The sequence below is a fragment of the Manacus candei genome, unplaced genomic scaffold, assembly GCF_025592945.1.
Source record: "Manacus candei isolate 608988 ecotype Guabito, Panama unplaced genomic scaffold, ASM2559294v1 h1tg000037l, whole genome shotgun sequence".
NCBI lineage: Eukaryota > Metazoa > Chordata > Aves > Passeriformes > Pipridae > Manacus > Manacus candei.
In genome coordinates this window covers 1,101,817-1,127,905 of record NW_026138085.1, presented here as the reverse complement: position 1 = coordinate 1,127,905, position 26,089 = coordinate 1,101,817, and the positions used below count along the sequence as shown (strand labels likewise).

Below are 26,089 nucleotides of genomic sequence, written 5' to 3'. Positions count from 1 at the left end.
CAAACCAGTCGGTGATTGTGTGATTGTGTGACTCTGTGAAAGGTTTACAGCAGTTACACGAGTCATTGCCCTAAATCTGGCTCTCAGCACTACCAGGACCTGCAGGCAGGAGCACAAGGACCTTTCCCTTTGTGCCCGCAGGGATCCTCCTGCTGAGTTCATTATTTTGCCTTATCCAGAGCTTCCCCACTCCCACAGCTGTCCCTGTGCCCTCCCTGCCTCCTCCTCACCCCCAGCACTGGTACCCAGATGCACCAAAGGCATCAGTGAGACACCCTGGGAGGCTCAGTGGGACGCCAGTGAACCTGGGCTGGACAAACCTCCTGTTCCCATCAGCTGCTGGTGGCACTGGGATCCTGGGTGTGACCCTCGGCAGAGGAGGGAGAATGAAAGAGCATCCTGCTGGAATCTGGAGCAGCTGGGATCAAGGAGTCAGCTCAGCTGGAGGGGAACCACATCCCCCCCTGTGCTGTGGGTCTGTACATCCCCTGGCACTGCAAATCCAGCAGCAGGCAGGGGCTGCCTGCACGTCCCCAGGGTTGGAGCCAGCAGTGACCCAGCTATAGAATCAATATTCCACAGAATCATGGAATCACTTAGGTTGGAAAAACCCACTAAGGCCATGGAGTCCAACTGCTCCCCCAGCACTGCCAAGGCCACCCCAACCCTGTCCCCAAGTGCCACATCTACATGTCTTTTAAATCCCTCCAGGGATGGGGGACTCCACCACTGCCCTGGGAACCTGTGCCAGTGCCTGACCACCCTTTCCATGAAGAAAGGGTGGGATTTAGGGATTTGGGAATTTGAAATCACACACACATTCTATTGCCCAAGGCCACTGTGCCAGTGAGTGCTGCCCATGGCAAGGTACCCTCTGCTCCCCTGGGTACAAATGCCACCTGCAAACTCAGCCCAGTGAAGGGTTAAGCACCAACCCAGCACTCTGGGAAGCTTTCCTCGCCTCCTTCTCCTTGCCAAGGTTTAAATTTAGTCTCTGCATGAACCCAGAGGACTTGGGCATCAGGTTGCTCTGGGGCTGGCAGCACTGGGGAGCACCTGCTACTGCTGCTTCACAGCAAAAATCCCCACAAAAGCTGGGACTGGGCTCCACCGGCGGTGATTTGGGCCAGGAAGCTGCAGAGACCCTCGTGCCACACCAGCCACCCCAGCTGCTGGCTTTGGGTCTCCCCAAAAAAGACACATGGTAGCGGTCCATCGTTCAGCTCCTGTGAGTCCCAGGGGTGTTCCATGCCCGGGGTCATCCCAAGCCTTCAGTGTGTTCCTGGCCACTTGGATTAGATCTGAGGGAGCCACTGCTTGGGGCAGGGTGGGGTTTGGGGAACCCACAGCATGGGGACACACCATCCCTGTGGCGAGGTGGGCAGAGGGGCTGGGAAATGAGCCATGGGGGGGACAGAGCTGCAGCTTTGGGACCCTGCTGTGCCCTCAGCAGCGGGGATGGGGCATCCCCAGAGGGGTCTGCAGGTCCCCCAGCTCCGGGGCAGCCCAGCTCGTTCCACGGGATCACACACCCGGGGACCCGTGTGGGGTGTAGGGATGCCCTGGGACCTCGCCTGGGGGCTTGGGGAGCAGCGTCGCAGGGCGAGGGGGCAGGGGGTGGTGCCGGCAGCCCCCCGGCAGGTCCCCGAGGCCGGGGGCGGCCGTGGCATCCCTGCAATGCACTTGGCATCGGCTCGCCCGGCTGGCGCTCGCTGAGTCCATGTGATCGAGGGGCTGCTCTGCCCCGCCGGGTTCAGCCGCCGGCACGGCGGGCGAGCCAGAAGGACGAGCCAGCGGCCCCGGCGGAGCGGCCCCCGCACCCAGGAGGGTTCCCCGGCCCCGGCGGAGCAGCCCCAGCACCGAGGAGGGTCCCCCGGCCCCGGCTGGCTCCGCCGGGGCCCCCCCTGCCGCGATGCCCCGCGCCAAGAGGGACCCCGTGCCGCTGTCCCCCGCCGAGCTGCCTGGCCCCGACGGCGACGGTGCCCGCCCGGGGGGGAACGGCCGCCGGTCCGCGGAGGAGGAGGAGGAGGGAAACCTCCCCGGGCTGCCCCGCGACGACCTCGCCAAGAGCATGTCGGGGTCCTCCGTGTCCTCCTACCACTCCGCGCTGTGCTCGGACGGCACGGAGACCTTCAAGGATTGCCTGGAGTATCTGGACGAGGAGGGGCCGCCCCCCCGGGCTGCCCCGAAGCGCTGGGCTCCGGCGGGGGCCCCCGGCGATCCCCCGCCCGGCCCCCTCGCCCGCCCGCAGCAGGCTCAGCTGTCCGGCCCGGCTAAGAATAGCCCAGCGCCGGGGCAGGGGGGCAGGATGGGTCCCCGCGGCGGGGACCGGCAGCCCGGGACGGCCGCGGCGGCGGGCGGGGAGCCGGCGGTGCCCCGGCAGCCCGGGGGGATGCTCGGCGGGGCGCCCAGCGACTCGGACGAGCTGGACGGCGAGGTGCAGGCGCTGACGGCCAGGGCTTTCCGCAGCCTCTCGGGGCTCCCCGGCGCCCGCCTCGACATGTGCAGCTCCCACACCTCGTCCAGCCTCTCCAACTCGCTGTCGGAGGACGGCGGGCGCCCGCGGCGGTGGCCGGCGGCCGCCGGGGAGCCCCGGGGCGCAGGGACGGCCCTCCACGGCAGGGTGGGTTGGCCCTTCCCCGCCGCCGTGGACGGGGAGCTGCTGGGGAAGGAGCAGTTCGAGTGCGTGGACGTGGAGCTGGAGAGCGGAGAGGCCAGGAAAGGCCACGGCAAGAAGAGGACGGTGCCCAAGCGCCAGATCCTGCTGAAGAGGAAGGAGAGGAAGGAGACGGGTTTTGGCCCCCGGGGGGACGGCCCGGCGCCCCAGCCCCAGCCCCCTGCCAGGAAGGAGCCCCCCAGCAAGGGCAGGGCCATCGGCGACGACTTCAGGCTCAACTACCAGCAGTTCATGAAGACGGCCTCCCTGGACAGCGGCACCGACAGGACCAGGGCGGCCTCGTGCCTCGTGAAAAACGTCCTGGCCAAGAAGATGCAGTACGAGCAACGCATCAAGATGGAGCAGAAGGGGCTGCGGGGCAGCTCCACCTCCTCGGGGCCGTCCTCCGCCGGCACCGACCTGCTGGGGGATGGTCTGGAGGGCAAGTCCAGCTCACTGTCGCGCTCAGACTGCAGCGTCTCGGCCGAGGACCTGCGGGGCGGCGGGATGCCCGTGTCCGTGGGGAACACCACCACCACCCATCCCACCAAGGGGGTGGTGCTGAGCGAGGCGACCAGGGAGACTGTCTGCAACCTGAGGAAGACCTTCAACGAGCTCAACCAGAGGATGAAGTACCAGGAGGTGCTGGAGGGCCGCTGGCTGCCCAGTGCCAGTGAGGAACAGACGTCGGAGAGGATCTGCTACCAGCGAGCGCGCGCCTTGTTCGAAGGCCAGCCCGGGGTGGGGAAGGTGCTGGATGTCGCCCCCAGATTTGGGAGAGCACCAAAGCCGTGGCCCAGCTTGAAGGAGCGAGCCATCGGCCCCATCCGCTCTCAAGCCCTCCCCTTCAAGGCCGACAGCTGGGCACTCCCCGCCACGCCACCGCGACGTCACCTCGCCCCCCGGGCACAGGAGATGAGGAAGCTGCCGCAGAGCCGGCCGGAGGAGAAGCCACCGGCAGCACCCCGCCGGCCACCCAGCCCTGGCATCCCGGCACCCCGGAGGTCCCCACCGGCCATCCCCCCCAAGCCAGAGGAGAAGGGGAAGGGGCGCGTCCCGCAGCCCCGAGACGTGCGCAAGCTGGTGAAGAGCAGCTACAGCCTCAGCTTCGGGACTGCCGGCGCATCCCGCGGCACTGCGGCACCGGCGAGGAGCGGGGACCCGCTCCCGGCCACCCCGCTGGTCATCCACTGCACCTCCGTGCGCCGCCGGGAGCCCGCGGCCGAGCCGGGCGGGGAGGAGGTGCCGGCAGCCGCCGGCCGAGAGCCGGCCCCAGTGTGTGCCGAGGGGCCCACAAAGCCCCCAGGCAGCCAGCCCTCGCCCACCCACAGCTCCCCCATCAACATCACGAGGGTCCAGGCCACGCGCAGGGAAGCGGCCGCCGTGGAGGATCCGCCGGTGTCCCCCCCGCGCCGGGAGCGCAGCGAGCTCAGGGTGCCACCGCGGGCGCCGGCGGCCGAGGGGGTGCCGCACGTGGAGACCCACCTGCACGTCCTGGTGGGTCGGCCGTCCCCGGTGGCCAGGGAGGGCTCCCCGGCCCAGAGCAGCGCCGTGCTGCGGACAGAGAAGACCGTTCTCCTCCCTCCGTCACCACCCGGTCCCATGGAGGGAAAGGAGGGACGCAGCCTTGGTGGCACTGGAGGGCTCCACGTGGCCAAGGGGTGCGAGGTGACGGGGCAGTGGCTTGGCGGCAGTGACAGCGGGGACCCCCGGGCAGGACCCCCGGCCGGCGGCAGCGCCCAGCCCCGGCCTGCGGAACCGGCCGCGAGGAGCCTGGCAGAGCCACGGGCCAGTGAGCACAGGCAGGAGCCGCTGGGCAGCCGGAGGATGTCGGTGGGCAGTGGAGGCTCTGCTGGTGGCACCGGCCCCTCTGCCCCTCTCCGAGCCGGGGAGAGAGGTGACGGTGCCCCCGGGCAGCTGCCAGAGTGGAGGGAGCCCTGGGAGCTCTCACCACAGTGGCCGGGAGCCACAGAGCCACACCCACCTGACAACTCCAACTACCTGGCAATGCCCGAGAGAGCCCCCAAATCCTCACCAATGCCAAAGCTGCCCTCAGTCCCCTACCCAGGCACTGCATCCTTTGGGACCCCCCTGATCCCCAGCCCAACCAGCTCATCCTTTGGGACCCCATTGGTTCCCAACCCAGGCAGTGCATCCTTTGGGACCCCCTTAGTCCCCAGCCCAGCCAACACATCTTTTGGGACCCCCTTGGTTCCCAACCCAGCCAACACATCTTTTGGGACCCCCTTGGTTCCCAACCCAACCAGCACATCCTTTGGGACCCCTGCAGTCCCCAACCTGTCCAGTGCATCCTTTGGGACCTCCATGGTCACCAATGTGACTAACTCATCCTTTGGCTACCCATCTGCCTCCAGCCTGGCCAGCACATCATTTGGGACTCCCTTGGTCTCCAACCACAACAAGTCTTTTGGGACCCCTTTGGTTCCCAACCTGTGCAGCACATCCTTTGGGAACCCCTTGGTCTCCAATTCAACCAGCGTATCCATTGGGTCCCCCTCGTTCCCCAATCCATCCAGCGCATCTTTTGGGTCTCCCTTGGTCCCCAATCCATCCAGCATATCTTTTGGGTCCCCACTGGTCCACAATGCACCCAATGTATCCTTTGGGAACCCCTTGGTGCCCAATCCATCCAGTGCATCCTTTGGGAACCCTTTGGTGCCCAATCCATCCAGTGCATCCTTTGGGAACCCTTTGGTGCCCAATCCATCCAGTGCATCCTTTGGGAACCCCTTGGTGCCCAATCCATCCAGTGCATCCTTTGGGAACCCCTTGGTGCCCAATCCATCCAGTGCATCCTTTGGGAACCCCTTGGTGCCCAATCCATCCAGTGCATCCTTTGGGAACCCCTTGGTCCCCAACCCCACCAGCTCATCCTTTGGATCCCCCTTGGTCACCAACCCAGTCCCAGCTTCCCTTGGGCATCCGTCAGTCTCCAGCATGTCCAGCTCTTTCTTTGGATCCCCTCTGGTCCCCAGCCCAGCCAGTGCTCCGCTGGGCCCGGGGCTGTATCCCCTGGCTGGTGGGGAAGCGCCCTGGAGCAAACCCAGCCCTGAGCCCCCCCTGCCCCGGCCCCCCGAGGGCCCAGCCGCTGCGGAGCCCCCGGCCCAGCCCCACCTGGAGGACGGTCCCCACTTCCTAAGGAGGACTGACATTGCCTCACCGAGTGGCAGGAGCAGGCAGAGCCCCCCCAGGCCCCCGGCCGCCCCCCTGCCCCCCCAGCGGAGGATGCTGGTCGATCCCAGCAGCGGGAAGTGCTACTACGTGGAGCCCCCGCGGCAGCCCCAGATGAAAACACTCTACGACCCCGAGACCGGGCAGTACCTGGAGGTGCTCGTCCCACCAGTGGCATCTCACACCGGGCTCTACCAGGCACCTTTCAACCCCCTGGTCATGGCCCCGGGGGTCTATGGCCCATCCTACACACCCTACGGTGGCTTCCCGGGGCTCCCGGCACCGCCCCCACCCTCCGCCCCCTCCCCGCCACACCCCGACCTGCCGGCTGCCGACAACCCCGGCTCGGCCGGGACCCCCAGCTCTGCTCCCAAGGGCGAGGGGGCTTCTGCTACCGGGGGTCCCGACTGTGGGTACCTGGAGAGCCTGTACTACATCCCCACGGGGATGCGGGCCAGCCCCAGCCCCGCCCAGCCCCCTGCCCGCACCAGCCCCGAGAAGGGACCTCAGCTCCGGATGTGACGGGACGGACCCGCCTGGAATGTCCCTTCCCGGGGCTGGGCTTTAGTCCCACAGTCAGCATCACCCCTGGCACGGGAGTGCCCCTGCCCACGGCTGAGTGGGCACCGGCTGGACTTCGCTGGCTCCTCACGAAAACGGGGAGGAAAAGGGTATTTTCCAGTGTGAGCACCTGACAGCTCTGGGGGGGACATGGAGTCATGGACCCCTGCCGGCAAAGGGACAAGATGCCAAGCCTGTCCTCTGGTCCCATCCCAAGGGTGACCCGGGCTGGTCGGCACAGGGGGTAATGGCCCTCCTAGCCACGGGGGCAGCACAGACACCCTAAAATAGTAATAAAAATGCTGATACAGTGTTAAACCTGCTTACTGTGCTTGTAAGGTCTGTAAGAGAGGGGTGGGGGTGAGAGGCTGAGGCACTCGGGACCTGCAGTCCATCTGTCTGTCTTGGAGTGTCCACCAGATGAATCCCAACCCCTGGGAGCAGGAGGGGACTCTGCAGTCATCAGCGAACCCTGATCCTCAGCCCTGAACCCCAAACCCCAGCCAGGAGCCCCAAATTCCAACTCTCAACCTCAAACCTCGGCCTGGAACCCCAAATCCCAGCCCTTAACCTCAAAGCTCAGTCCTGAACACCAAACCTCATCCCTGAGCCCCATCCCTGAGTCCCAAACCCCCACCCAGCCCCAGCCCCAGTAGGTCCACACCATCCCGGAAGGATTTGGGGGGAGGAGGAGGGATGAGTCGTTACAGGACTGAACCACACCACAAACCTGCCTGAGAGAGGGCGCTGGGGGGGGGGGGGGGGGGACGACACACACACACACACCCACGCACACACTCCCCTTCCTGCCCGGGCCGGATGCAGGTGCGTTGGCCCCGGGGTGTTTAAAGCCACCCCGCAGCTCCCCCGGCGCTGTGAGCAGCGGGGCAGGATGGGGCCGGCAGGCAGAGGCAGGATGGGGCCGGCGCTGGCAGCGTGGCTGACCCTGAGCCTGCTGGGGGGGCCGAGGGCCGAGGAGATGTGTGGGGACCCCCCCGCCGCCCGGTCCCACTCCGTCCCCGCGCCCCAGCTCAGCCCCGAGGAGCAGCTCTCGCCCCACATGCCCGAGTCCCTGCGCTGTGACGCCTGCAGAGCCATCGCCTTCCAGGTGGGGATGGGGGAGATGGACCCCCAGGACTGCGAGTGAGAACCCTCACAGGGCTGCTTCAGCCTGGGGAGACGCTGCTGGCTCCCCTGGGCACCCCACTGATGCACATCCCCGCATTGGCACCCCGAAGGGCCTTTGGGGCTCCTCGTGGACCCACCAACCCCTGCAGAAGTGCTGCAGGTGCCAGGGCCACAAGGAAGGGGTGCAGATCCCACTCCTGCTTGGGAGTGGGGTCATGGAGAGGCTGCCACCCTCACTGCCCAGATTCTGCTCTTTTCCACAGATTGAGGAGCAGCTGAGCAGAGCGGAGGGGAAGGTGGGCAGGAAGGCACTGAAGGAGTCTGACTACATGGAGGTGCTGGAGAGGACTTGCTCACAGGACTGGGAGAGGTGAGTGGTGTGTCCCTGGAAATGGGGTTGACCCCAGGGATGGAGTTTGTCAACGGATTAAAGTGTCACCAGGGACGGGTGTGTCCCCAAGGATAGAGGTCTTCCTAGGGATCAGAGTCCCCAGGGACAAGGTTGCCCCAGGGACCAGGGTATCCCCAGGGATCAGAGTCCCCAGTGATAAGGTTGCCCCAGGGACCAGGGTATCCCCAGGGATCAGGTTGTCCCCAGGAACAGGAGTGTTCCCAGGGATTAGGGTGTCCCCCAGGATGGGGATGTCCAAGGCATAGATAGATATGTCCACAAGGATAGGGGTATCCCTAGGAATCAGGGTGTCACCAAGGATGGGGGTGTCCTCAGGGATGGGGGTTCCCCAGGAATCAGAGTGTCCACAAGGATGGGGGTGCCCCAGGGACCAGGGTGTCCCCAGTGATAGGGGTGTCCCCAGAGATTGGGGTGCCCCAGGGACCAGGGTATCCCCCGGGATCAAGGTGTCCCCAGGGACAGGGGTGTTCCCAGGGACCCTTTTTTCCCCCGCTCCCCCTCTCCTCGCAGTTATGGGGTGCAGGAGCTGGACGGGCAGAAGCGCCTGGCGGGGCCGGGGCTGCCCAGTTGGGAGCCCGTGAGCGTGATGGTGTCGGGGGGACCATGGCCGGGCAGGTAAGTGCGAGTTTGGCAACGCGGGGGGGTCCGGGCACTGTCCCCCCAGCAGGGCGGGAGGTGCAGCGTGACCGCCCCGGCTCCTCGCAGGCTCTCCAAGATGTGCCACGGCTACGTGGGCGAGCAGGGGGAGGCGCAGATCTACGAGAGCCACCGGCGGGGCCCGGCGGCGCTGCGGGAGCTGCTGTGCCACGGGGACAAGGGGCCGTGCGGCGGCGGCAAGGCCGGGGCGCCCGCCCCCCCCAAGGCGCTGCAGAACGAGCTGTAGCCCCGGCGCGGTTAATGCTTAATGCCCCGGCGACCTTCGGAGCCGACTTCGTCCCCGGCGGGAGCCGACACGTGCCGGGCGCTGGGAGCCCTCCCGGTGTCGCCTGTCGCCGCTGTCGCCGCTGGCCCTCGACGCGCAGCCCGGGGGAGATGCGGCAGCAGCCGCTGCCCCGCCCGGCCGGACATTACCGCCCGGAATTACTCTGTAACCCACCGGCTCTAATGTTTCACCGCGCGGTGCTCCCGGCGGGTGCAGCCCCAATTAAAGCAGTTAATGGCTGACCCGTCCCGGGGCTGCGCTCCCTGGTTTCACAACCCGCAGCCAATGGCCGCCCTCCCGCCCGCCGCCCCTGCCACGGCCACCGCCCGGGAGGTGACTAAAGTCCTTCCCACGGCCATAAAACCCCCGAGCGGTGACATCGCCGCCGGGGACGCGTCGCCGGAGGATGGAGACCCGCTCGGGGGACCTGGCTAAGCCCCAGGTGAACGCAGCCTCCATCCCTGTCCCAATCCCCATCCCTTGATCGCATCCCGGGGCGGCGGGGAGGGAGGTGGTGACCAGGGGTATTGACTCACGCGATGGCCAGCGCAGGGTCAGGATGCCCTGCTGGGGCTGGCGAAGGGCGGGATGAGCCTGGGAACTGCGGGGAATCCTGGGACCAACGGGACATGCAGAGATGCTGCGGCTGGGACTGGTTTGTGCCAGCTTTCCCAGCACCTGCGGGGTGGTCTAGGCACCCTAGGGTCAGCGGGAACCCCCCTCCACACTTTCCAGGGACAAACCATCACAGAGGGACCAGTGGGTTTTGGAGCCTAGACCCCTTTTGAGGGTCAGAGGTGGTGCCGGGTGGGACTGAGCAGACACACAGGTTAAGCTATGGCCTGGTGTCCCCCCACATCCCCAGGGCAGAGGCCAGCCCTGTTCCCATGGGACACCCAGGCCCACACTGACCCAGCCCCCACCTCACCCTCACTGCCAGAATGGGAACTTGGCTCTGGCTCCTGCTCCTGCTGGCTCCCCACAGACCCCCGGGAAGGAGCCGCCTGCGGAGGGCAGGGTGAGTACTGGGGCACCCCGTGGGCAGCACAGCACCCCGAATCCATCTGTAACACACCATGGGATGCAGACCAGCCGGCCAGGACCCCTCACCATCCCTGAGGGCACAAGGGCTCCCATGGGGCAGCCTGTGCCACCTATGGGGACAGTGTGGGGTGCCACTCCCTGGCCCCAGTCCCCAAGGTGAGCCAGGGCTGAGCTGTGCCCCCACACAGCAGGACCCGAGGGTGGGCACCAGGCCCCCCCAGCCGGAGGTGGACATGCTCTACAAGATTGAGGACGTGCCCCCCTGGTACCTCTGCATCCTGCTCGGCTTCCAGGTACAGCCTGGAAAGGGGGGAGCCCCACTGGCAGATCCCAAGCCCCTGCTCCCTGTACCATGGGGCACCCATGGCCCCCCCAACCCTGCTGAGCCCCCCTTGCCCCCCAGCACTACCTGACCTGCTTCAGTGGCACCGTCGCCATCCCGTTCCTGCTGGCCGAGAGCATGTGCGTGGGCAAGGACCAGCTCACCGTCAGCTACCTCATCGGCACCATCTTCACCTGTGTGGGCATCACCACCCTCATCCAGACCACCGTGGGCATCAGGTAGAGCCGTGGCCCCGGTGGGACCCCCTGCCCACCCCCGGGTCCTGCCCACCCCTGGGCCGTGGGCACAGGATCCCCTCTCGTCCCCCCAGGCTGCCCCTCTTCCAGGCGAGCGCGCTGGCCTTCCTCATCCCTGCCAAGTCCATCCTGGCCCTGGAGAAGTGGCGATGCCCTCCTGAAGGTGAGGGCAGAGGGGGTGCAGGGGGGTGTCCAGCTGCTCCCTGCCCCCCCCGGGACCACTTCACCCCCCTCCCCCCCCAGAGCAGATCTATGGCAACTGGTCACTGCCGCTCAACACCTCCCACATCTGGCAGCCCCGCATGCGAGAGGTACATCCTGCCACCACCGCCGGGGACCCCAAAACCCCTGGCAGGCCACTGACCCCCCTCTCTCCACCTCTCCATGCCCTGCAGATCCAGGGGGCCATCATGGTGTCCAGCCTGGTAGAGGTGGTCATCGGGCTGCTGGGGCTCCCCGGGGCGCTGCTCAGCTACATCGGGCCGCTGACCGTCACCCCCACCGTGTCCCTCATCGGACTGTCCGTGTTCCAGGCGGCCGGCGAGCGCGCCGGCTCCCACTGGGGCATCGCTGTGATGTACGGCACAGGGACGGGGGGCAGGGGGGCAGGGTTGTCCAACGCAGCCAGGAGGACGCCAGGGGCACGAGGGACCCTGTGCTTTTCTTCCCCCAGGACCATCCTGCTGATCGTGCTCTTTGCCCAGTACCTGCGGCAGGTTGCCATCTGCCTGCCCGGCTACCGCCGGGGCCGCGGCTTCGTCCTGTTTCGCTTCCAGATCTTCAAGATGTTCCCGGTAGGGACTGGCTGGGAGCATCCTGGAGTGCCCCCCAAATCCCTCCTTTGCCAGGCATGGGTTTGTAAGCACTGTGGATGCTTCCCTGGTCTCTGCCCTGCAGATCATCCTGGCTATCATGGTGGTGTGGCTGTTCTGTTACGTGCTGACCCGCACCGGTGTCTTCCCCAGCGAGCCCGAGGAATATGGGTACAAGGCCAGGACGGATGCCCGGGGGGAGATCCTGTCCGTGGCCCCCTGGTTCCGGGTTCCCTACCCCTGTGAGTGTCTGGCAGCCCCAGGGGGCTGGACCTCCTGATACCCCTTCGCCCTGGGGGATGTGGGGAGCTGGTGCAGCATCACCGGGGCTGGGGAACACCCGTGGGGGGCCCCAAAGTGGTGAGTACCAGGGGGGCCTGAGGTGGCCCCCAACCCTGACCTCCTGCTATGACCCCGGGCAGGCCAGTGGGGTCTGCCCACAGTGACCTCGGCGGCCGTGCTGGGCATGTTCAGTGCCACGCTGGCGGGCATCATCGAGTCCATTGGGGACTACTACTCCTGTGCCCGGCTGGCAGGGGCCCCCCCGCCCCCCGTGCACGCCATTAACAGGTACAGACAGCTGTTTCCCCTCCACGGTACCCCGCTCACACCGTGGCATCCCTGGAGACCGGTCAGGGACGCCGCAGGAGAGTGGGATGGGGACCAGCCCGACCGCGTTGTTCCTCAGGGGTATTTTCACCGAGGGCATCTCCTGCATCATCGCGGGGCTGCTGGGAACCGGCAACGGCTCCACCTCCTCCAGCCCCAACATCGGCGTCCTGGGCATGACCAAGGTACCGGAGCTGGGCAGGAATCCCGGCTCGGCCGGGGGGCGCGGGCACCGTCACCGCCTGCCGCTGTCTCTGTGCAGGTGGGGAGCAGGAGGGTGATCCAGTACGGGGCCGGGATCATGCTCGTGTTGGGGACGGTCGGCAAGTTCACGGCGCTCTTCGCCTCCCTGCCCGACCCCGTCCTCGGCGGGATGTTCTGCACCTTATTCGGTAACTGCGGCGCAGTCGCCCCCAAATCCGGAGCGCTGCTCTCAGCAGCCCTGGGCCATGTCCCCGCAGATTTTGGGGCTGGTGATGCAGGGCAGTTTTGGGTGGGACCGTGACCGCCTCCTTGCACCCCTGCTGGGGCAGCCCCTCCCTGTGCCCGGCTCCCGCGGGCACCTCCGCCTGCATCGCCGCGTCTCTGCCGACAGGAATGATCACGGCCGTCGGCCTCTCCAACCTGCAGTTCGTCGACATGAATTCCTCCCGAAACCTCTTCGTACTGGGCTTTGCCATGTTTTTCGGGCTCACGCTGCCAAACTACCTGGATTCTAACCCCGGGGCCATTAACACAGGTACCCTCAGCCACGAAAAGCCCTAATTTGGGGAGAGAGGAGGGGTGGCCTCCCACCCCAGGGAAGCACTGATTAATAAGCTCATGACAGCACAGCCCGGCTCCATCTCTCGCTCTCACAGGTGTCCCCGAGCTGGACCAGATCCTGACGGTGCTGCTCACCACGGAGATGTTCGTCGGGGGGACCATCGCCTTCGTCCTGGACAACACCATCCCGGGTAACTGCAACACACGGGGCCGGGGCAGGGGAGCAGGAGGGGCTGGGGCAGATTCGTGTCGGTTTGGAGCTGTCAGAGAGCCTGGCACGGCGAGGGGGTGACACTGGGCATCGCGGCTGCCGCAGGGACGCAGGAGGAGCGAGGGCTGGTGCAGTGGAAGGCGGGCGCGCACTCGGACAGCACGGCGGGCGCCAGCCTGCGGAGCTACGACTTCCCGTTCGGGATGGGCGCGGTGCGCAGGGCGCGGTGGCTCCGGCGGGTGCCCGTGTGCCCGCTGTTCACGGGGTTCAGGGCCCGGGCCCGCGGCGGCGGCGCGGCCGCGGATGAGCAGGACGGCGCGGACGGGGTGTCGGTGTGCACCAAGGTCTGAGCGAGGGCAGGGCTCCTGCCCGGCGCTGGAGAGGCCCAGCCGAGCTCCCAGGGAGGCTCTTGGGATCCATCAGCACTAACCAAGGCCAAAGCCAAGGCTCCTGGTGCTCGGCTCGGACACAGGGATAGGGAAACGCAACGCTGCTCCCGGGGGACACCCCGAGCTCCGGGGGCACCCGCCCGGGAACTGCCACCCCCGTGCTTTGCTCCACCCCAACCTTCAGCCGGCTGAGGCTCATCCAGTGCTTGCTGAAGCCTGTCTGCCACCACTGGAGCCAGCCAGAGCCCCGGGGCCACCAACTCCCACCCAGGGCCATGGATTTCCACGCTGTGCCCTCACTCTGGCCGGGTGACCCAGCACTGGTGCAGGCTCTGTGTGGAGCAGTGTCCAGACCAGCCTTAGGAAGCCTAATTTAAGATTATACATTAAAAGTAATAAAATATTCAAGCACACAAGCCCTACCAGCGTCTCTGCTGCCTCCTGCACCATTCCCTCAACCCTTCTGCGCTGCATCAGCACCTTTCTGTACTCCCTGCCAGGCTGCCCGACACGGAGACACGCTGGATTTCATCCAGGTGGGCTCTGCCTTGACCCGGTGCAGCGGGAGAGGCAGCTCAGCACAGGGCCTTGGCAAACCCCTCGTGCGTGGGGAGCTCTGGAGAGCTGGCTTTGTCCTGGCTGTGCTGGTGACACTGCCTGGTGCCGGCACTGGGTCCCAGCTGCAGGCCCAGAGGTGGCTGATCAGGCCTGTTCCAGCTTCTTGTCCCCACAGCCCACTCCTGGGGCTGGAGCAGGAGTGAGAGGAAGCCTGGATGTGGTACAAGTGCTGCTCAGCAGCAACCTCAGCACCAGGTGCCACCGACCTCTGCTCCAGTCACATCCCAAACCCAGGGACAGGACAGTGGCAGCTCCATCCCAGTGGAGACCTCTCCTAAAACATCCTGGAGTTGGCTGGGATATGGGAGGGTGATAACACAACGCCAGGAGAGCAGCCCACAGCCAGGCAGGTGCTCCACACGCTGGCTCCTGGCTGCTGCACTCAGCTGCCACCACCCCAAGGTGACCGTGGACAGGCCGAGGTTCATGGACAAGTTGCAGCCACGCAGGGCTCGCTGGTGAAACTCTCCCACTCCTGATAAAAATCGGCTGTGGAACAGTGGTGTGTTATTTCCTGCCTTTCTCTGTTAGGTGCTCGAGTCTAAACCACCTCCAGTGGAAATGCCGGGGTAGTTCTGGCTCTGGGAAGGCTGGCTCTCCGGTAGGGAAGGCAGAGCCCGGGATAACTTCAGCAACATTTCACAGAGCAACAGTAAAATGGGTTCATGTGCCTGAACTCCCCCACGAGGGAGGGGTTCTCCCCCCTGGAGTACAGATGATGTAGTTCTGCTGCAGGACACCTGAGGGAAGGCTCTGCCTCCCCCTCCAGCCCTGCAGAGCTCCAGCTCCTGAGGTGTTCCCGTTTGGTTTAATCAGAGCTTAAACCCAAAAGACATCAACAGCAAGGCTGGGGCTGTGCTGTGCAGGGCCAGGGTTGGACTCTGTGATCCTTGTGGGTCCAGCTTAGGATATTCTGGGATTCATGGACAGTTAGGAAGCAGAAATGGACGGGACTGTTGCAGCCACCACATGATTCCACAGTTCCAGAGTTCCCACAGCTCATGCCAAGCACCAGGAGCAGCTTTATTGGAGCCATGAGCTGCTCCCAGGGCTGCCAGTGGGGCTGAGCCAGGACCAGTCATTGGGAGAATGAAGGGGGAGCACAGGGAGTGTGAGGAAAGAGAAATTCCTATGCCTGGAAGTGTCCATGGCCAGGCTGGATGGGGCTTGGAGCAACCTGGTCTAATGGAAGGTGTCCCTGCCCATGGCATGAAGTGAAAATGAATCTTTAAGGTCCCTTTCAACCCAAACAGTTCTGTGATTCCATGAAAAGATCAGAGTCCAGCTTCATCCAGGATCCTGGGCCATCAGGTTCCACAGCCTTCCAGGCACCACATCCAGGGCCAGCCCTCTCTGCAGGCGCTGCCAAGCGAGTTCCCGTGCGAGATGCCCATTCACGAGACAGCCACCACATCAGTTCTACTATTATTTATTTTTTTAAATATTTTTGAAAAAATATAATTTTTTTACAATATTTTCAACTTAAACACTATTCACACTGAACACGTATGGCAGCTTAACCTACCCAAATATGAAGTTTAAGAAGCCAAAACTGTTCTAGCTTTATTAAAAGAGGAAAAAAAAAAACCAACCAAAAAACCAAAAAAAAAAAAATAACCCCAAAAAAGTCGTTGTGCTGTAGACTATTGTGTAGTGATGATTAAACAAAGCAAGGGAAAAGCACCACTCAAATCACTAATGCTGGGGGTTGCCTGGTTAAATCCAGCTATGGAAAGGATGCTAAGGGTTACATAGGCAGTGCTATGTACGGCACCGGGGGCTTGGAAGAAACTGTGATGAAAACTCACATTCCTTGAACATCATCGGGAAGTGGAACGTTTCTAATGCGGGAACACGCTGCAAAGTACAGGGAATTTCTTCCTCCCAATCACTTGGCTGTTAGTTCAGGAGCTGAGATCTACGACTCTGTACAGGTCTGTAAGATTTGGGTTAAAGCTCACGATTTGGGTTAAAGCTCGAGCTGCTTCCCAGGAGCACGTTTTGTAAGGGGAAAATCAACATTAGTAACAACACTGATACCTCAAAGGAACATTAGCTAATTTGCATAACAATCAGATCTCCTCACTTTCATTTGGAAGTTAAGGCATTATCAGGTGCAAGCTAGCACCAGTTAACACATCTTTAGGTAAAAACAGACCATTCACCGCAAATTCCAAGTCCTGTTTAAAAAGTCAGAGTCTGCAGAAGGTTTTATTAACGTGGTACTTTGTCTCAACTTGACTGGTGCTTCTTACCTCACTGCCTCCTTTGCACAGAGCCAGGCCCGATTATGTTTCCATTAAACTTTTGACAGATTTACTTAATAACAGTCTCAGCACTTTTATTGAGCATGCAAGACTAACAAAACTTTGGCAATGCATAAGTGTAACACAGTGACAAGAAGAGAGAGCTTTTACAATTAAATCTTCTAATACTGGCTTCACAGTGTGGAAATTGTGCTACATCCACCAAAAGAGGGCCCAGTCTACTCAAATGTTTAAGTACTTCACCCCAGGAACAAACTCCTTTGCGTTTGGATTCAGATTACTCTTGACCTGAGGAAGGGAAAAACAGACATCGAGCTCAGTCATTATTTTCATCTTCCATTTTCAAGCTGAAGACAAATCAGAGGCAGAGAGCATCAGGAACAGTCAGCAGATTTAGAGGAACACTCAGGCATACATTTATCAGCAGTCCATGATGCCAAGAAAAGTCCACTCCCATGTGCTACTCCCTGAATTATCCATCCTTCCTCAGCTCCACCTGAAGTTTTCAGCCAGAGGAGGGCTCAGGGAATAAGCAGCAAACCACAGGCATGCACCCAACACAGCAGCTTCCCCTCGTGCTGAAATAGCCTTTTCTCAAGCTGAGCTGTTAAAATGTGCCATGAGGTTTTTTAATTTTGCTTATTTAAGCAAGAGGTGACTTGTTCCAGGAACTTCAGCCACTTCTGGGAATTTAATGTGTATGAACAGTGTATTGATTTTTTACATGTCTGTGACTACCCTGTCCTCCCCCTTGGCAAGCTGCTGCTGCTGCCCAGTGTCCTGCAGTTAGAGATGGGCACCAGCACCTTCAAAATGAGCTCTTCATCACAAAGAAATTGAGGATTAGGTTTTCCTGTTCTTAATTGAGTCTGAAACTGCTGCCTGCAGCTGTTTTAGCTTGAAAAAGTCGGGGTCTGCATCTGAATCCCACAGCAATTTTGTGACAGTGTGGGTTTTGTACTGTGTATCAGGAACTTCGTATTCTGTGAGGGAAAATAAGTACACACTGCCTTTTCCTTTGAGTTAAGCTCTGGACAGAAGTCAGACAGCAAAAAGAGGGAAATATCACAGTTTGGCTGCTTTGCCCTTCCTTAGAATTTCTACAGTTCTCCCAGTCCCAAGCAGACCCTGGGCCAGGGCTCAGTGAGAGGTGCCCAGTGACCCTCTCACAGTGTGCTTTCATAACCCTCCCCACACCCAGAGCCTCTTGAACTTGTGCCATGGACTGGGAAAGGCTCCACGTGGGCATGAAAAAACACCAAATAGGTCAGGTCCCATGAGGACACATCCCCCACCCACACATCCCACCCCACAGCCAGGCACCTTTAACAGGCTCAGCCCTCCTGTGAAGGACTCTCTCTTGCCCTTAGCAGCAGTAAAACCCAGCCTTGGACAAACACTCAAGTTTTAGAAACAGGAGAAACTGAACTTACCACCAGATCCTCCAGCGATGAGCTGTCACTGATAACAAGGTCATTGAACTGGTCCTGGATTTGATCCATTGTTTGTGGGAGATCACGGGCTGGAATAAACCACTCGTGCTCCTCCTCCTCTTCCAGCATCTCCTGGAAACAGCGCTCGATGAATTCTTCTTCCCACAACTCCTCTTCGATCTGTCCAAGAGAAGGATCTGCTTCAGCAACAAACACTGCTGACAGCTTGGGGGGGTTTTATTCCCAGGTGTGTGCCCCCAGCTGACCTTCTTCCCAGCTATCCAGCAGGACCCCAGCCTAGCACCATGCCCAGGTGGCAGGAAGGCCATCAGCTGGCATTTAACAAGGGTAGGAAAGTGCTTTGTCCCAGGAACTTGGGAAAAGGGAATGGCATGAGAACAACCCCAGCCCCAGCTGTTTTGTTTGCAGCTTATTATGAACTCAAGAAGGAAAATGTTGGTTCCAAGCAAAAATTTCAGTTGTACCAACTAGTCTGGACTGAACTTGCTGCAAGTATGAGGAAGGGAACTGTGCCAACACACACAGCCGGGCACACTCCCCAGGAAAGTGTCCTGCAGGACTCCTGGGAGGAAAACAACCACTGCCTGTCTCTTGGAACAAGCAGCATCTCCTTGGCTGTGTGTTCACCCACTGTGGTTCTCCTTGGGAACCCCCTGATCTCAGCAGCTGTCAGGAATGCAGCCCTGCTGTCCTGAGAGCAGGACAAACCAAGCCATGCAGAACTGACCAGTGCAGAGATTAAAGCACAGTTTTGTTTGGTTGTTCAGTAAACAAGCTTTGGAGGGAGTTCATTCCACAAGTTTTCCATGTCCTGCATCACAGTGCTTAGCACTGGAAAGCAGGGAAATAGAAGCTGGTGTGAATGACTCCCCAGACATAAGGGAGTGGAAAAATGATTCAGGACAGATTTAGAAGTTCACCCAGTGGAAGCTCAAACAAGTTTTCCTATTTGTCCTTCACTCTGAAATCAAACACCTCCTCGAATTTCCTGGAGCAGAAATTCGGCTACACAAACACCAAACTGAAAATGTTAACGCCAGAATTCAGGATTCCTGTGAAATCTGTGTCCCTGTCCGTGGGGCAAACACACCCACGAGCTCACCTGGTGCTCTGGGGAAGAGGGACTCATTGCCATGTGCTCCCAGCCACTGCCCAGGCACTCCAAACCCCGCCTGGAATGCTGACTCAGTGCTTCCCCAAAGCAGCACTCCGGTCTGGATGGCACCTCCCATCCATCCCATGGGATGCACTGCCTCTGTCCTGCACACTGTGGGCACACAGCCACAGGCTCGTGTTACAGCAGGGCTTGCCCAGCTCCTGGGGTTTGGTTACAGCCTGTACCCCTACAGGTGCCTCAATGGCAGCTCCTGGAGTACTAAATAACATTTAATTCCCCAAATGTCTGGAAATTAGCACTGCCTGTTGGTGTTTTCCAGCCCAAGTTTAACTTGCTCAGGCTCCCAGAGGGCTGTGCCTGCAGCAGGTGGTGACCAGGCTGCCACTGGTGTTTGCCTGCCTGAGATGTCCCTTCTCCTGTCACGCTCCCACCTCTCCTCTGCTCTGACAACGGAGTCTGCACCTGAAAAATCAGCTCCAGAGAACTATACACCCCATTGGCCAACTACAGCACAGTTCCCAGGGGCAAAAAGCCACCAAACAGGAAACAATTCACAAGAGGATGGAGTTTCTGGGAGCACACCTGACTTTATATGAGCTCAGTGCCCCTCTGCAGAGCTGCTGCCATGTCTGATGTTGGCAGCTCAGCCACAGCTGCTGGAACGCAGACACAGAGTGGAGAAGGCCAGCTCAAAGGCACTTGGGTACTAAACAGTGGGCAGGACTGTCACCCAACAGCTCTGTCCTCCCACTCCCTGTGGAACAGCAGTGCTGCTCCCGAGGCAGCTGTGCACCTGGAATTTCCAGCTCAGGACTATCACAGCCAGCATGCCCACACACATCCAGCTCCCGGCCCAGCCCTTCCCAACCGCCACACACATCTGTCAACACCTTTTTTTCCCTCCCTCCTGGAGAAGTACAGAATTAATGGATGCATCAGAACACGCTGTACCTCCTGTATTTTCCACCGAGACTACAGAAAATCAGTATTTATTGCCAGAGAAAGGGAGGCTTGTCTGTTCCCCAGGATGACTCTCAGGGCTGATCTAAACCCTCCTCCCCCAAGGACTGCCAATCTCATACCCCGGCTGCCAAGCCCTGGCACTGCCCCTTCAGCCAGGTAGTGACCAGGCAGGTGCCAGGCCGTGGAAGAGGGGGGGACTTGCCTGCCTGTTGAACTCCTCCTCGTTCTCCATCCACATGTACTCGGCGAAGGGGTTGTCGTCCTCGTGGGAGTGCCCGTTGATGATCACGTCCTCGCTGATGATACTGGGGCTGGTGCTGCTGCGACTTGGGTCCTTCATGGCTGCGACCTCGATCCCAAACCTGCAACTGAGGGGCACAGCAAGTCAGCACGGGCACCCTCCTCAGCCCCTGCACCAGCCCAGCAAGGCTGCACCTGCATTTGGAGGCTCCAGGCAGCTTCTCCCCCACCGCAGCAGAGCTCTGATATCATAAGCACCACTGACACCATTCCCATTGTGTGCACAGTCCACTGACAAATTAATTTCCCAAATTAAACCTCACTAAAGGCAATGAAAAGTGACAGGAAAAAACAGGAAGCACACAGACTTGGCAGTAGGAAAGTGTTTAAGGCAACATTCCAAATGAGAATCTGTTTTCCAAAGCACTTTTGAGTGCTGTGTGTGATGACACAAGCCAAGTTTCACTGCTGGGAAACCTCAGAGGGAAAGAAGCAACCAGGCACTGACCCCGTGCAGGGCCAAGTTCTCAGAGCTGCTTTGGGAGACAAAGGCCACTGCCTGGGCAGCTCCAGGTGAAGACAACATCAGGAGGCACTGGAAGAGGGTTCCTGCCTCTCCTCTCACTTTCCACCACGGACTGAGCCTGGAGATCTCTCAGCATGCCCTGGATATGTGATAGGCCTGAGCTCCAGGAACAAAGGTACAGTTGGCAAGCAAGGTCTGTTCCACCTAGTGAGGGTCCAAAGCAGGATAAATCCTAAATTTAGCCTGAATCCCTGTCCCAGGAACGGCATGAGCCGCTCCACCAGGCCATGAGCTGGAGCTCATCACCCTGGGCTCAGAGCCCCAGGGCTGCTCACACAAATCCTGTGTGTTCTGAGGTGAGACAACACTGCTGCCCTTCCTGTACCTGCTCCAGTACAGAGATCAGTGCTGCAAAAGTTGAGTATTTTTTGGATACTGATCCTGCTAGTATTAATTCTTTTAAAAACAGTATACAAAGTGAGGCAAGGAGCTCAAAAAACCCACCCAAATTTCAATGTTTTCCTTGTGCTGAAATTCGCAATGAAAGGATGCAGCAGAGAGGGAAAATATTTTTATTTTATTTTCAAAACACCATTTTAGCTCCTTGTCTGCATATCAAAGAGTGACTAATTCAGAGAAGGGGGTGTCAAATTACAGCCTTGTCTTTTAATTACAGTTCAAGGGCTTATCATGTAACACCTCACATTTTCTCTTTGGATTCCACTCAGTCCTGTTATCTAGGGAATTAATGCAAGTTTTGGGTCAAAATTCTTGATAATACCAGGTCAAAAACCTGCCACATCCAAAGGACCCATTAAGGAAAGCACGAAGGAGGAGGAACCTGCCTGGATTCCTGCTCTACTCCAGGTTTTTAAATCAAAGGCAACCCCCAGCATGGGAAGTCACTGCAGCTCCCTGGGAAGTGCCACAAATGGGAGCAGATCCCTGGTATTCCAGCAAGGGAAAACAGGTTCCTTTTGATGTTCTTTCAAAACAAACTTGCTAAGGATTATTGGCAGCGTTTAATATAAAACAGGAAAGGACAGTGCATTTAACATCCCAATTCAAGCTTGAAATTGCTTTAAGCCACTTCAGCTGTTCCCAGGCCAACACATGGGATGGAGTGCAGGAAATAGAGCCTAAAAAGCTTAATTTTTTGTTTTGTTTTGTTTTTACTGACAGGCATTTCCACCTTTCCCTTTGTGTAGCTCATCTGATATTCCTATTCCCCTGAAGGAAAGTGCCCCAGCAGTGTGTGAGGAACTCAGGCAGCTCCTGTACAAAGGTGACTGTACCAGACAAGTCAGAAAGGTAAAAATAATTAAAAAAAAAACAAACACCCAACCCAAAACCAGCAAACCAACCCTACTCGTTTCTGTAAAAGCTTGGAAGGTTCATATGTTGAATCATGGGCTGCTTTTCCCATTCCTGAAGCGTTCCTACAGAACACAAGCTACAGCTTTGGGAGGGAGGGAGGGAAGTCCAGCTTGGACCAAACCAGCTTTGTCCATCACTGCCCCAGGACAATGGGGATGAGGAGGTTCCAGCAGCACCTCAGGCCCAACCTGAATATCTGATTTTTTTCTGATGAACCCCCAAGCCCATTCATGTTTTTCCCACAGGAGAACATTCCAACCAACATTTATCCTGCAGGAACAGTGAGGAATCCCCAGGCCAGTCCTTCACAACACTCCTAATTTCATTTTCTGCAGCTTCCAATAAAACAAATAAATCTTCCCATTTCTACATTTTAAAAGACAAACCAGCTGCTTTCTGTGATCACGTGTGAGGACAAGATCAGTCCTGTTTCCCTGGTGTTGGATACAACATTTCAGTCAGGAGCTGTAGGGAATTCTGAGGGGGAAGAGCCAAATGCCACTTCAGTCTTGCAAAAAGTCCCAGTCTAGGCAGGCTGCTGCAGAAAACAAACCCAGTGCCAGGCTACACTGCTGGGAACAAAAATAACACCTTTTCCATCTGGGAGTAGGTGGGAAGCAGAGGAGCTCAAAGCTCCTTACACTGGAAGAGGAAATGTAACACTGGTAGTGCTGAGGAATAGAAAACGGGGAGGATTCTGCCACAGGGACACCCTGGGAGGTTCTGACCCAAATTACTCCAGGATTTTGGTGGGGAGTGGGAGTGAGGCAAGAAAAACACTCCAAGTGCAGAAGGAAAGACATGAAAAAAAAAAGCATTTTTATCTTAGGAATTAAATGAGAAATTAGGAATCCTGTAACAACAGGGCTTTCAGTGAACTCTGTTTCCTGTATGGAGGGTGCAGCTCGTTGCTCCACAACATCCCTAATTCACCGGTTTCCCTGAATTCTGCTGCAGTCACAACCACGAAGAGCCCCGGCCCGACCATCATTAAAATTCAGGCCTTTGTGACTGAAGATTCTGCATTTACAACCCAGTCACGAAAGAAGATTATCCACCGCCCACTCCGGAGGTGAGGTCAGGCCTAAACCCGCACAGCGCCCTGGGCCTCACCCGCGAGGGGAAAAACTGGAGTTAAAAAATTAAGATATGTGCTTCAAGCACCCAAGAGCAACACGTGAGGGGTTTAGTGGCCGCTGAAGATTAAAAAAAGGTGTTTTAGAGCCCTGCAAGTTGTTTATCAGGCGGCGATTCCTCCCGGAACCAGCAGCGCGGCCGAGCTCCCCCTTATCAGTTTAGATTAGCGCAGTTATCGACGTAGCTCATTAAACCCGTCTAATAGGCGCATTTCTTTATCATTTCACGCGGGGCGCAGGTTTATATCTGATATAAAGGCCTCCGAGCGCTGCGCTGAGTTTTACGGCCCAGCGAGGCGGTGTCTGTGAGAGCAGCGTGTGTCAGACCCCCCTCACGGTGCCTCTGTTTCGGCCCCGGGGCCGCCCCCGCTTTGTTGCGGCCCGGCGGCCCCCGCAGGCCCCGGATGGCGCCTCAGACAATACCGAGGGGCGGCCCCGCCGCGGGGGGTGGAGGCCGCGGCCCGGCGGCGGCACCGCCTCAGGGGAGGGGGCGGCGCCCCCCGGCCCCCCCAACCAGCCGGGGCCGACCCCCGGCGCTCACCTGCGGTGTCAGAGGAGCCGCCGGCGCTCCGCCGTGTCCCGCCCGGCCGCACCGGCCCCACCGGCCCCGCTCGGCTCCGCGCTCGGCCCGGCCCGGCCCGCTCCGCCACACACCGCGGCACGCGCGTCACTTCCGCCAACGCCGGCGCGCGCACGCCACGCCCCCGCCCCTCCCCGGCGCGCGCCCGGCTGGGCCCTCGGAGGTGTGGGGTGGGCATGGGGAGGGGCGGCGCGGGGCATGCCGGGATATGTAGTCTTTTTCGCGCCTACCCGGCGCGAGGTGTACCGGGAGTTGTAGTTCCGCGCGCGGCGCCTAGCGGCCATTTCGCGCGGCGCACGCTGGGCACGCCGGGAACAGCAGTCCGGCGGGGCGGCCGCCATCTTGTGGCGCCGGCAGTTGGGGGGATTCCACAACATCCCTCGGTGCTCAGAGAGCGGTACCCACACACCCCTCAGTGCTTCTGAAGGGGGTCCCCCGCACCGCCGGTGCTCACGAAAGGATCCTCGAGCCCCCTCCGTTGCCCATTGAAGGGTTCCCGAACACGCCTCGTGCCCATAAAAAGGGGGTCTCCGAACACCCCCCAGGCTTCAACCCCATTTACCAAACGTGCTGAAAAAGCAATTTTTAGTCTCTCCTTTCCTCAGGACAAGGTGGGGATGACTCTCATGCCCCACCCTGCCCACGGTGCTCTGTGAGCCTCGGTCACTTCCAGGCTGGGCTTCACAACCTCCGTGAGGCAAAGAAACCACACACCAAGGGAATCAAAGGCCCTTTGAGCCATCGAAGTTAGCAGGGAATAAAATCTGGAGTCACCAACCCCCTCAGGACACCTGCCCCAGCTGTAACATGGGAAACGAGGTGTTTTGTGGCACAAAAACACCTCGAGGTGCAATTGCAAAGCCCCAAAGTGTGTGTTTGTGACAGGAATCAGTGGACAGGCACCAGAGGCCCTGGAATTTGTTAGTGGTTAAGGGGTTACCAGACATGAGCAGCTTTTTAGGCTCAGCCCTAGTCAGTGAGCTCAGCTAAACTCTTAGAAAGGCTCCTCTGCCATCAAACCCACCCCTTTAGGCTGCCTGGGAATCAGGACAGTGCTATTCGAGGATAATAATCTCATTAGCATTCCTCTGCTCAGCCCTTTATTTCCTTCATCCTAAATTTTAGTAAGGGACAACTAACCCTACAGGATTTTCTGGGGAGTGATTCTCCCTTGAATAATGTGTTTATACTGATTTTATTGGTCACCAGCTTGTTCCCAGGGCCTGTCACACATTTACTGCAAAAATACCCCTGCAAGGATCATCATTAAAAAGATCAGTACTATGCTCTTCCTACTCTCACTTTCACAACAACTTCCAACTCTACAAATCCAGCAGGATGTGATTTTTCTCATCTTTAACAGAGGCTTTTCTTTCTACTCATTTCCACAGCACAGAGCACCCTCCAGGGTTACTCCTGCTGGAAGCTGGCAGGTAAATTGCAGAGCCCAATACTTCCTTACTCCTTCACAGTGCAGATACAGTTATTTCCAATAATGAGCAGCCCATAGCACCAATATGTGTGTCTGGCATCTGTCCTCAAGATCAAGTTCTTCTGAAACCTTTTCCTCAGGAATTAGGATAAGGGATGTTTTCTCTCTGACCTCTGTGTGGAGACAGAAGACACTTTGCAGAAGCAGAGTGGGTTTGACTTATTTTTCTGATGTATAAAAGCATCCTGGTGCAAAGGTACAAGTGAGATTTACACAGAGGTGACCAGGGCTTTGAAGTACCTGCTTTAGGTACTAACAGCTGCTGCTACCAGAGCCAGGGATTTCTGGGCTCTGAAGTTGGACTGTGCCACAACCACTTTACACCTGGGAGTGCTTTACATTCAGACACTAAACACGATGTACCACCCTCCTGCAGTGAAACAGGGCAGGCTGAAGACAAGGTGCAGAGCTGTTTAAGATGCAGGTATTAGCTAAGAAAAGGCTACTATAAAAATTAAATTTAGTATTTTGATGTATTCATTTCAACTGCACATTCTAAGGGAACTTAAAATACTTGGGGGAGATGGAGACCTTCAAAACAGTTAACTGTTACCCTCAGAGAGAAGGAAGTGACTGCGCTGCAGCCAAGGCCTGGCCTGGCCGAGGGACTCAGCAGCCTCTGGTGACAGATGAGTGACAAATGCCACCATAAGTGGGGCTCCAAGCCCATCCTTGTGACTTAGAACTTGTGCTTTCTTTCAGCTGCAGCGTAGCTGTAAGGTTATGTCACTGCCCGACATTTAATCCATTTCATACAAACCCAAACAAAACCTTGCATACTAATGAGTGTCATGTACAGAGCAGGAACTTATCTCTGCACAAGAGCAAGAATGAGTCACTGCATGGCAAGATTTTATAATCTGGACATGCTATTTAAATAAAATCTGTACCAGTAGCTGCTTGTTAGCACTTCACCACTCCACAAAGGCCCCAGAGAAACTGCTGCCATTGCAGCAGGAGAAGGCTAGAGTTTTATTAAGGGATTGCACCCTCTTTGTTAGGGGGATGCAACAGAAAGTCACAGCTGGGAACACGAGTT

The 26,089-nt window shown here is 59.1% G+C and overlaps 4 protein-coding genes across 8 annotated transcripts; 3 read left to right on the top strand and 1 right to left on the bottom strand.

Moving 5' to 3' along the window:
• The first annotated feature begins 1,234 nt into the window (after window positions 1-1,234).
• PROB1 (proline rich basic protein 1) lies at window positions 1,235-6,727 on the top strand. Its single transcript, XM_051793770.1, has one exon. The coding sequence runs from the start codon at window positions 1,913-1,915 to the stop codon at window positions 6,368-6,370; it is 4,458 nt and encodes a 1,485-aa protein (XP_051649730.1). The 5' UTR covers window positions 1,235-1,912; the 3' UTR covers window positions 6,371-6,727.
• A 561-nt stretch (window positions 6,728-7,288) lies between these two features.
• Window positions 7,289-9,113, top strand: MZB1 (marginal zone B and B1 cell specific protein). Its single transcript, XM_051793829.1, has 4 exons — window positions 7,289-7,517; window positions 7,801-7,907; window positions 8,460-8,564; window positions 8,655-9,113. Exons 1-4 carry the CDS (start codon window positions 7,302-7,304, stop codon window positions 8,830-8,832), a joined length of 606 nt encoding a protein of 201 aa, XP_051649789.1. The 5' UTR covers window positions 7,289-7,301; the 3' UTR covers window positions 8,833-9,113.
• Window positions 9,114-9,171: 58 nt separating this feature from the next.
• SLC23A1 (solute carrier family 23 member 1) lies at window positions 9,172-13,696 on the top strand. 4 transcript variants are annotated; one of them, XM_051793789.1, is made up of 15 exons: window positions 9,172-9,313; window positions 9,812-9,889; window positions 10,107-10,208; window positions 10,319-10,476; window positions 10,569-10,657; window positions 10,738-10,805; window positions 10,890-11,071; window positions 11,168-11,288; window positions 11,392-11,548; window positions 11,729-11,876; window positions 11,995-12,100; window positions 12,178-12,307; window positions 12,511-12,654; window positions 12,776-12,871; window positions 12,997-13,696. In XM_051793789.1, exons 1-15 carry the CDS (start codon window positions 9,278-9,280, stop codon window positions 13,239-13,241), a joined length of 1,860 nt encoding a protein of 619 aa, XP_051649749.1. In that variant the 5' UTR covers window positions 9,172-9,277; the 3' UTR covers window positions 13,242-13,696. The 4 variants fall into 4 exon arrangements, with proteins under 4 accessions (XP_051649749.1, XP_051649748.1, XP_051649746.1 ...); XM_051793788.1 differs by having other exon boundaries at window positions 10,104-10,208; XM_051793786.1 differs by having other exon boundaries at window positions 9,209-9,313; window positions 9,737-9,889; window positions 10,104-10,208.
• Window positions 13,697-15,311: 1,615 nt separating this feature from the next.
• PAIP2 (poly(A) binding protein interacting protein 2) lies at window positions 15,312-23,626 on the bottom strand. Of its 2 annotated transcripts, none has more exons than XM_051793825.1 (4): window positions 23,520-23,626; window positions 19,902-20,067; window positions 17,599-17,778; window positions 15,312-16,453 (listed from the first exon to the last, which is right to left on the bottom strand). In XM_051793825.1, the coding sequence occupies exons 2-4, from the start codon at window positions 20,037-20,039 to the stop codon at window positions 16,388-16,390; spliced, it is 384 nt and encodes a 127-aa protein (XP_051649785.1). In that variant the 5' UTR covers window positions 20,040-20,067; window positions 23,520-23,626; the 3' UTR covers window positions 15,312-16,387. The 2 variants fall into 2 exon arrangements, with proteins under 2 accessions (XP_051649785.1, XP_051649786.1); XM_051793826.1 differs by having other exon boundaries at window positions 19,902-20,061; window positions 23,520-23,622.
• Window positions 23,627-26,089: the final 2,463 nt, after the last annotated feature.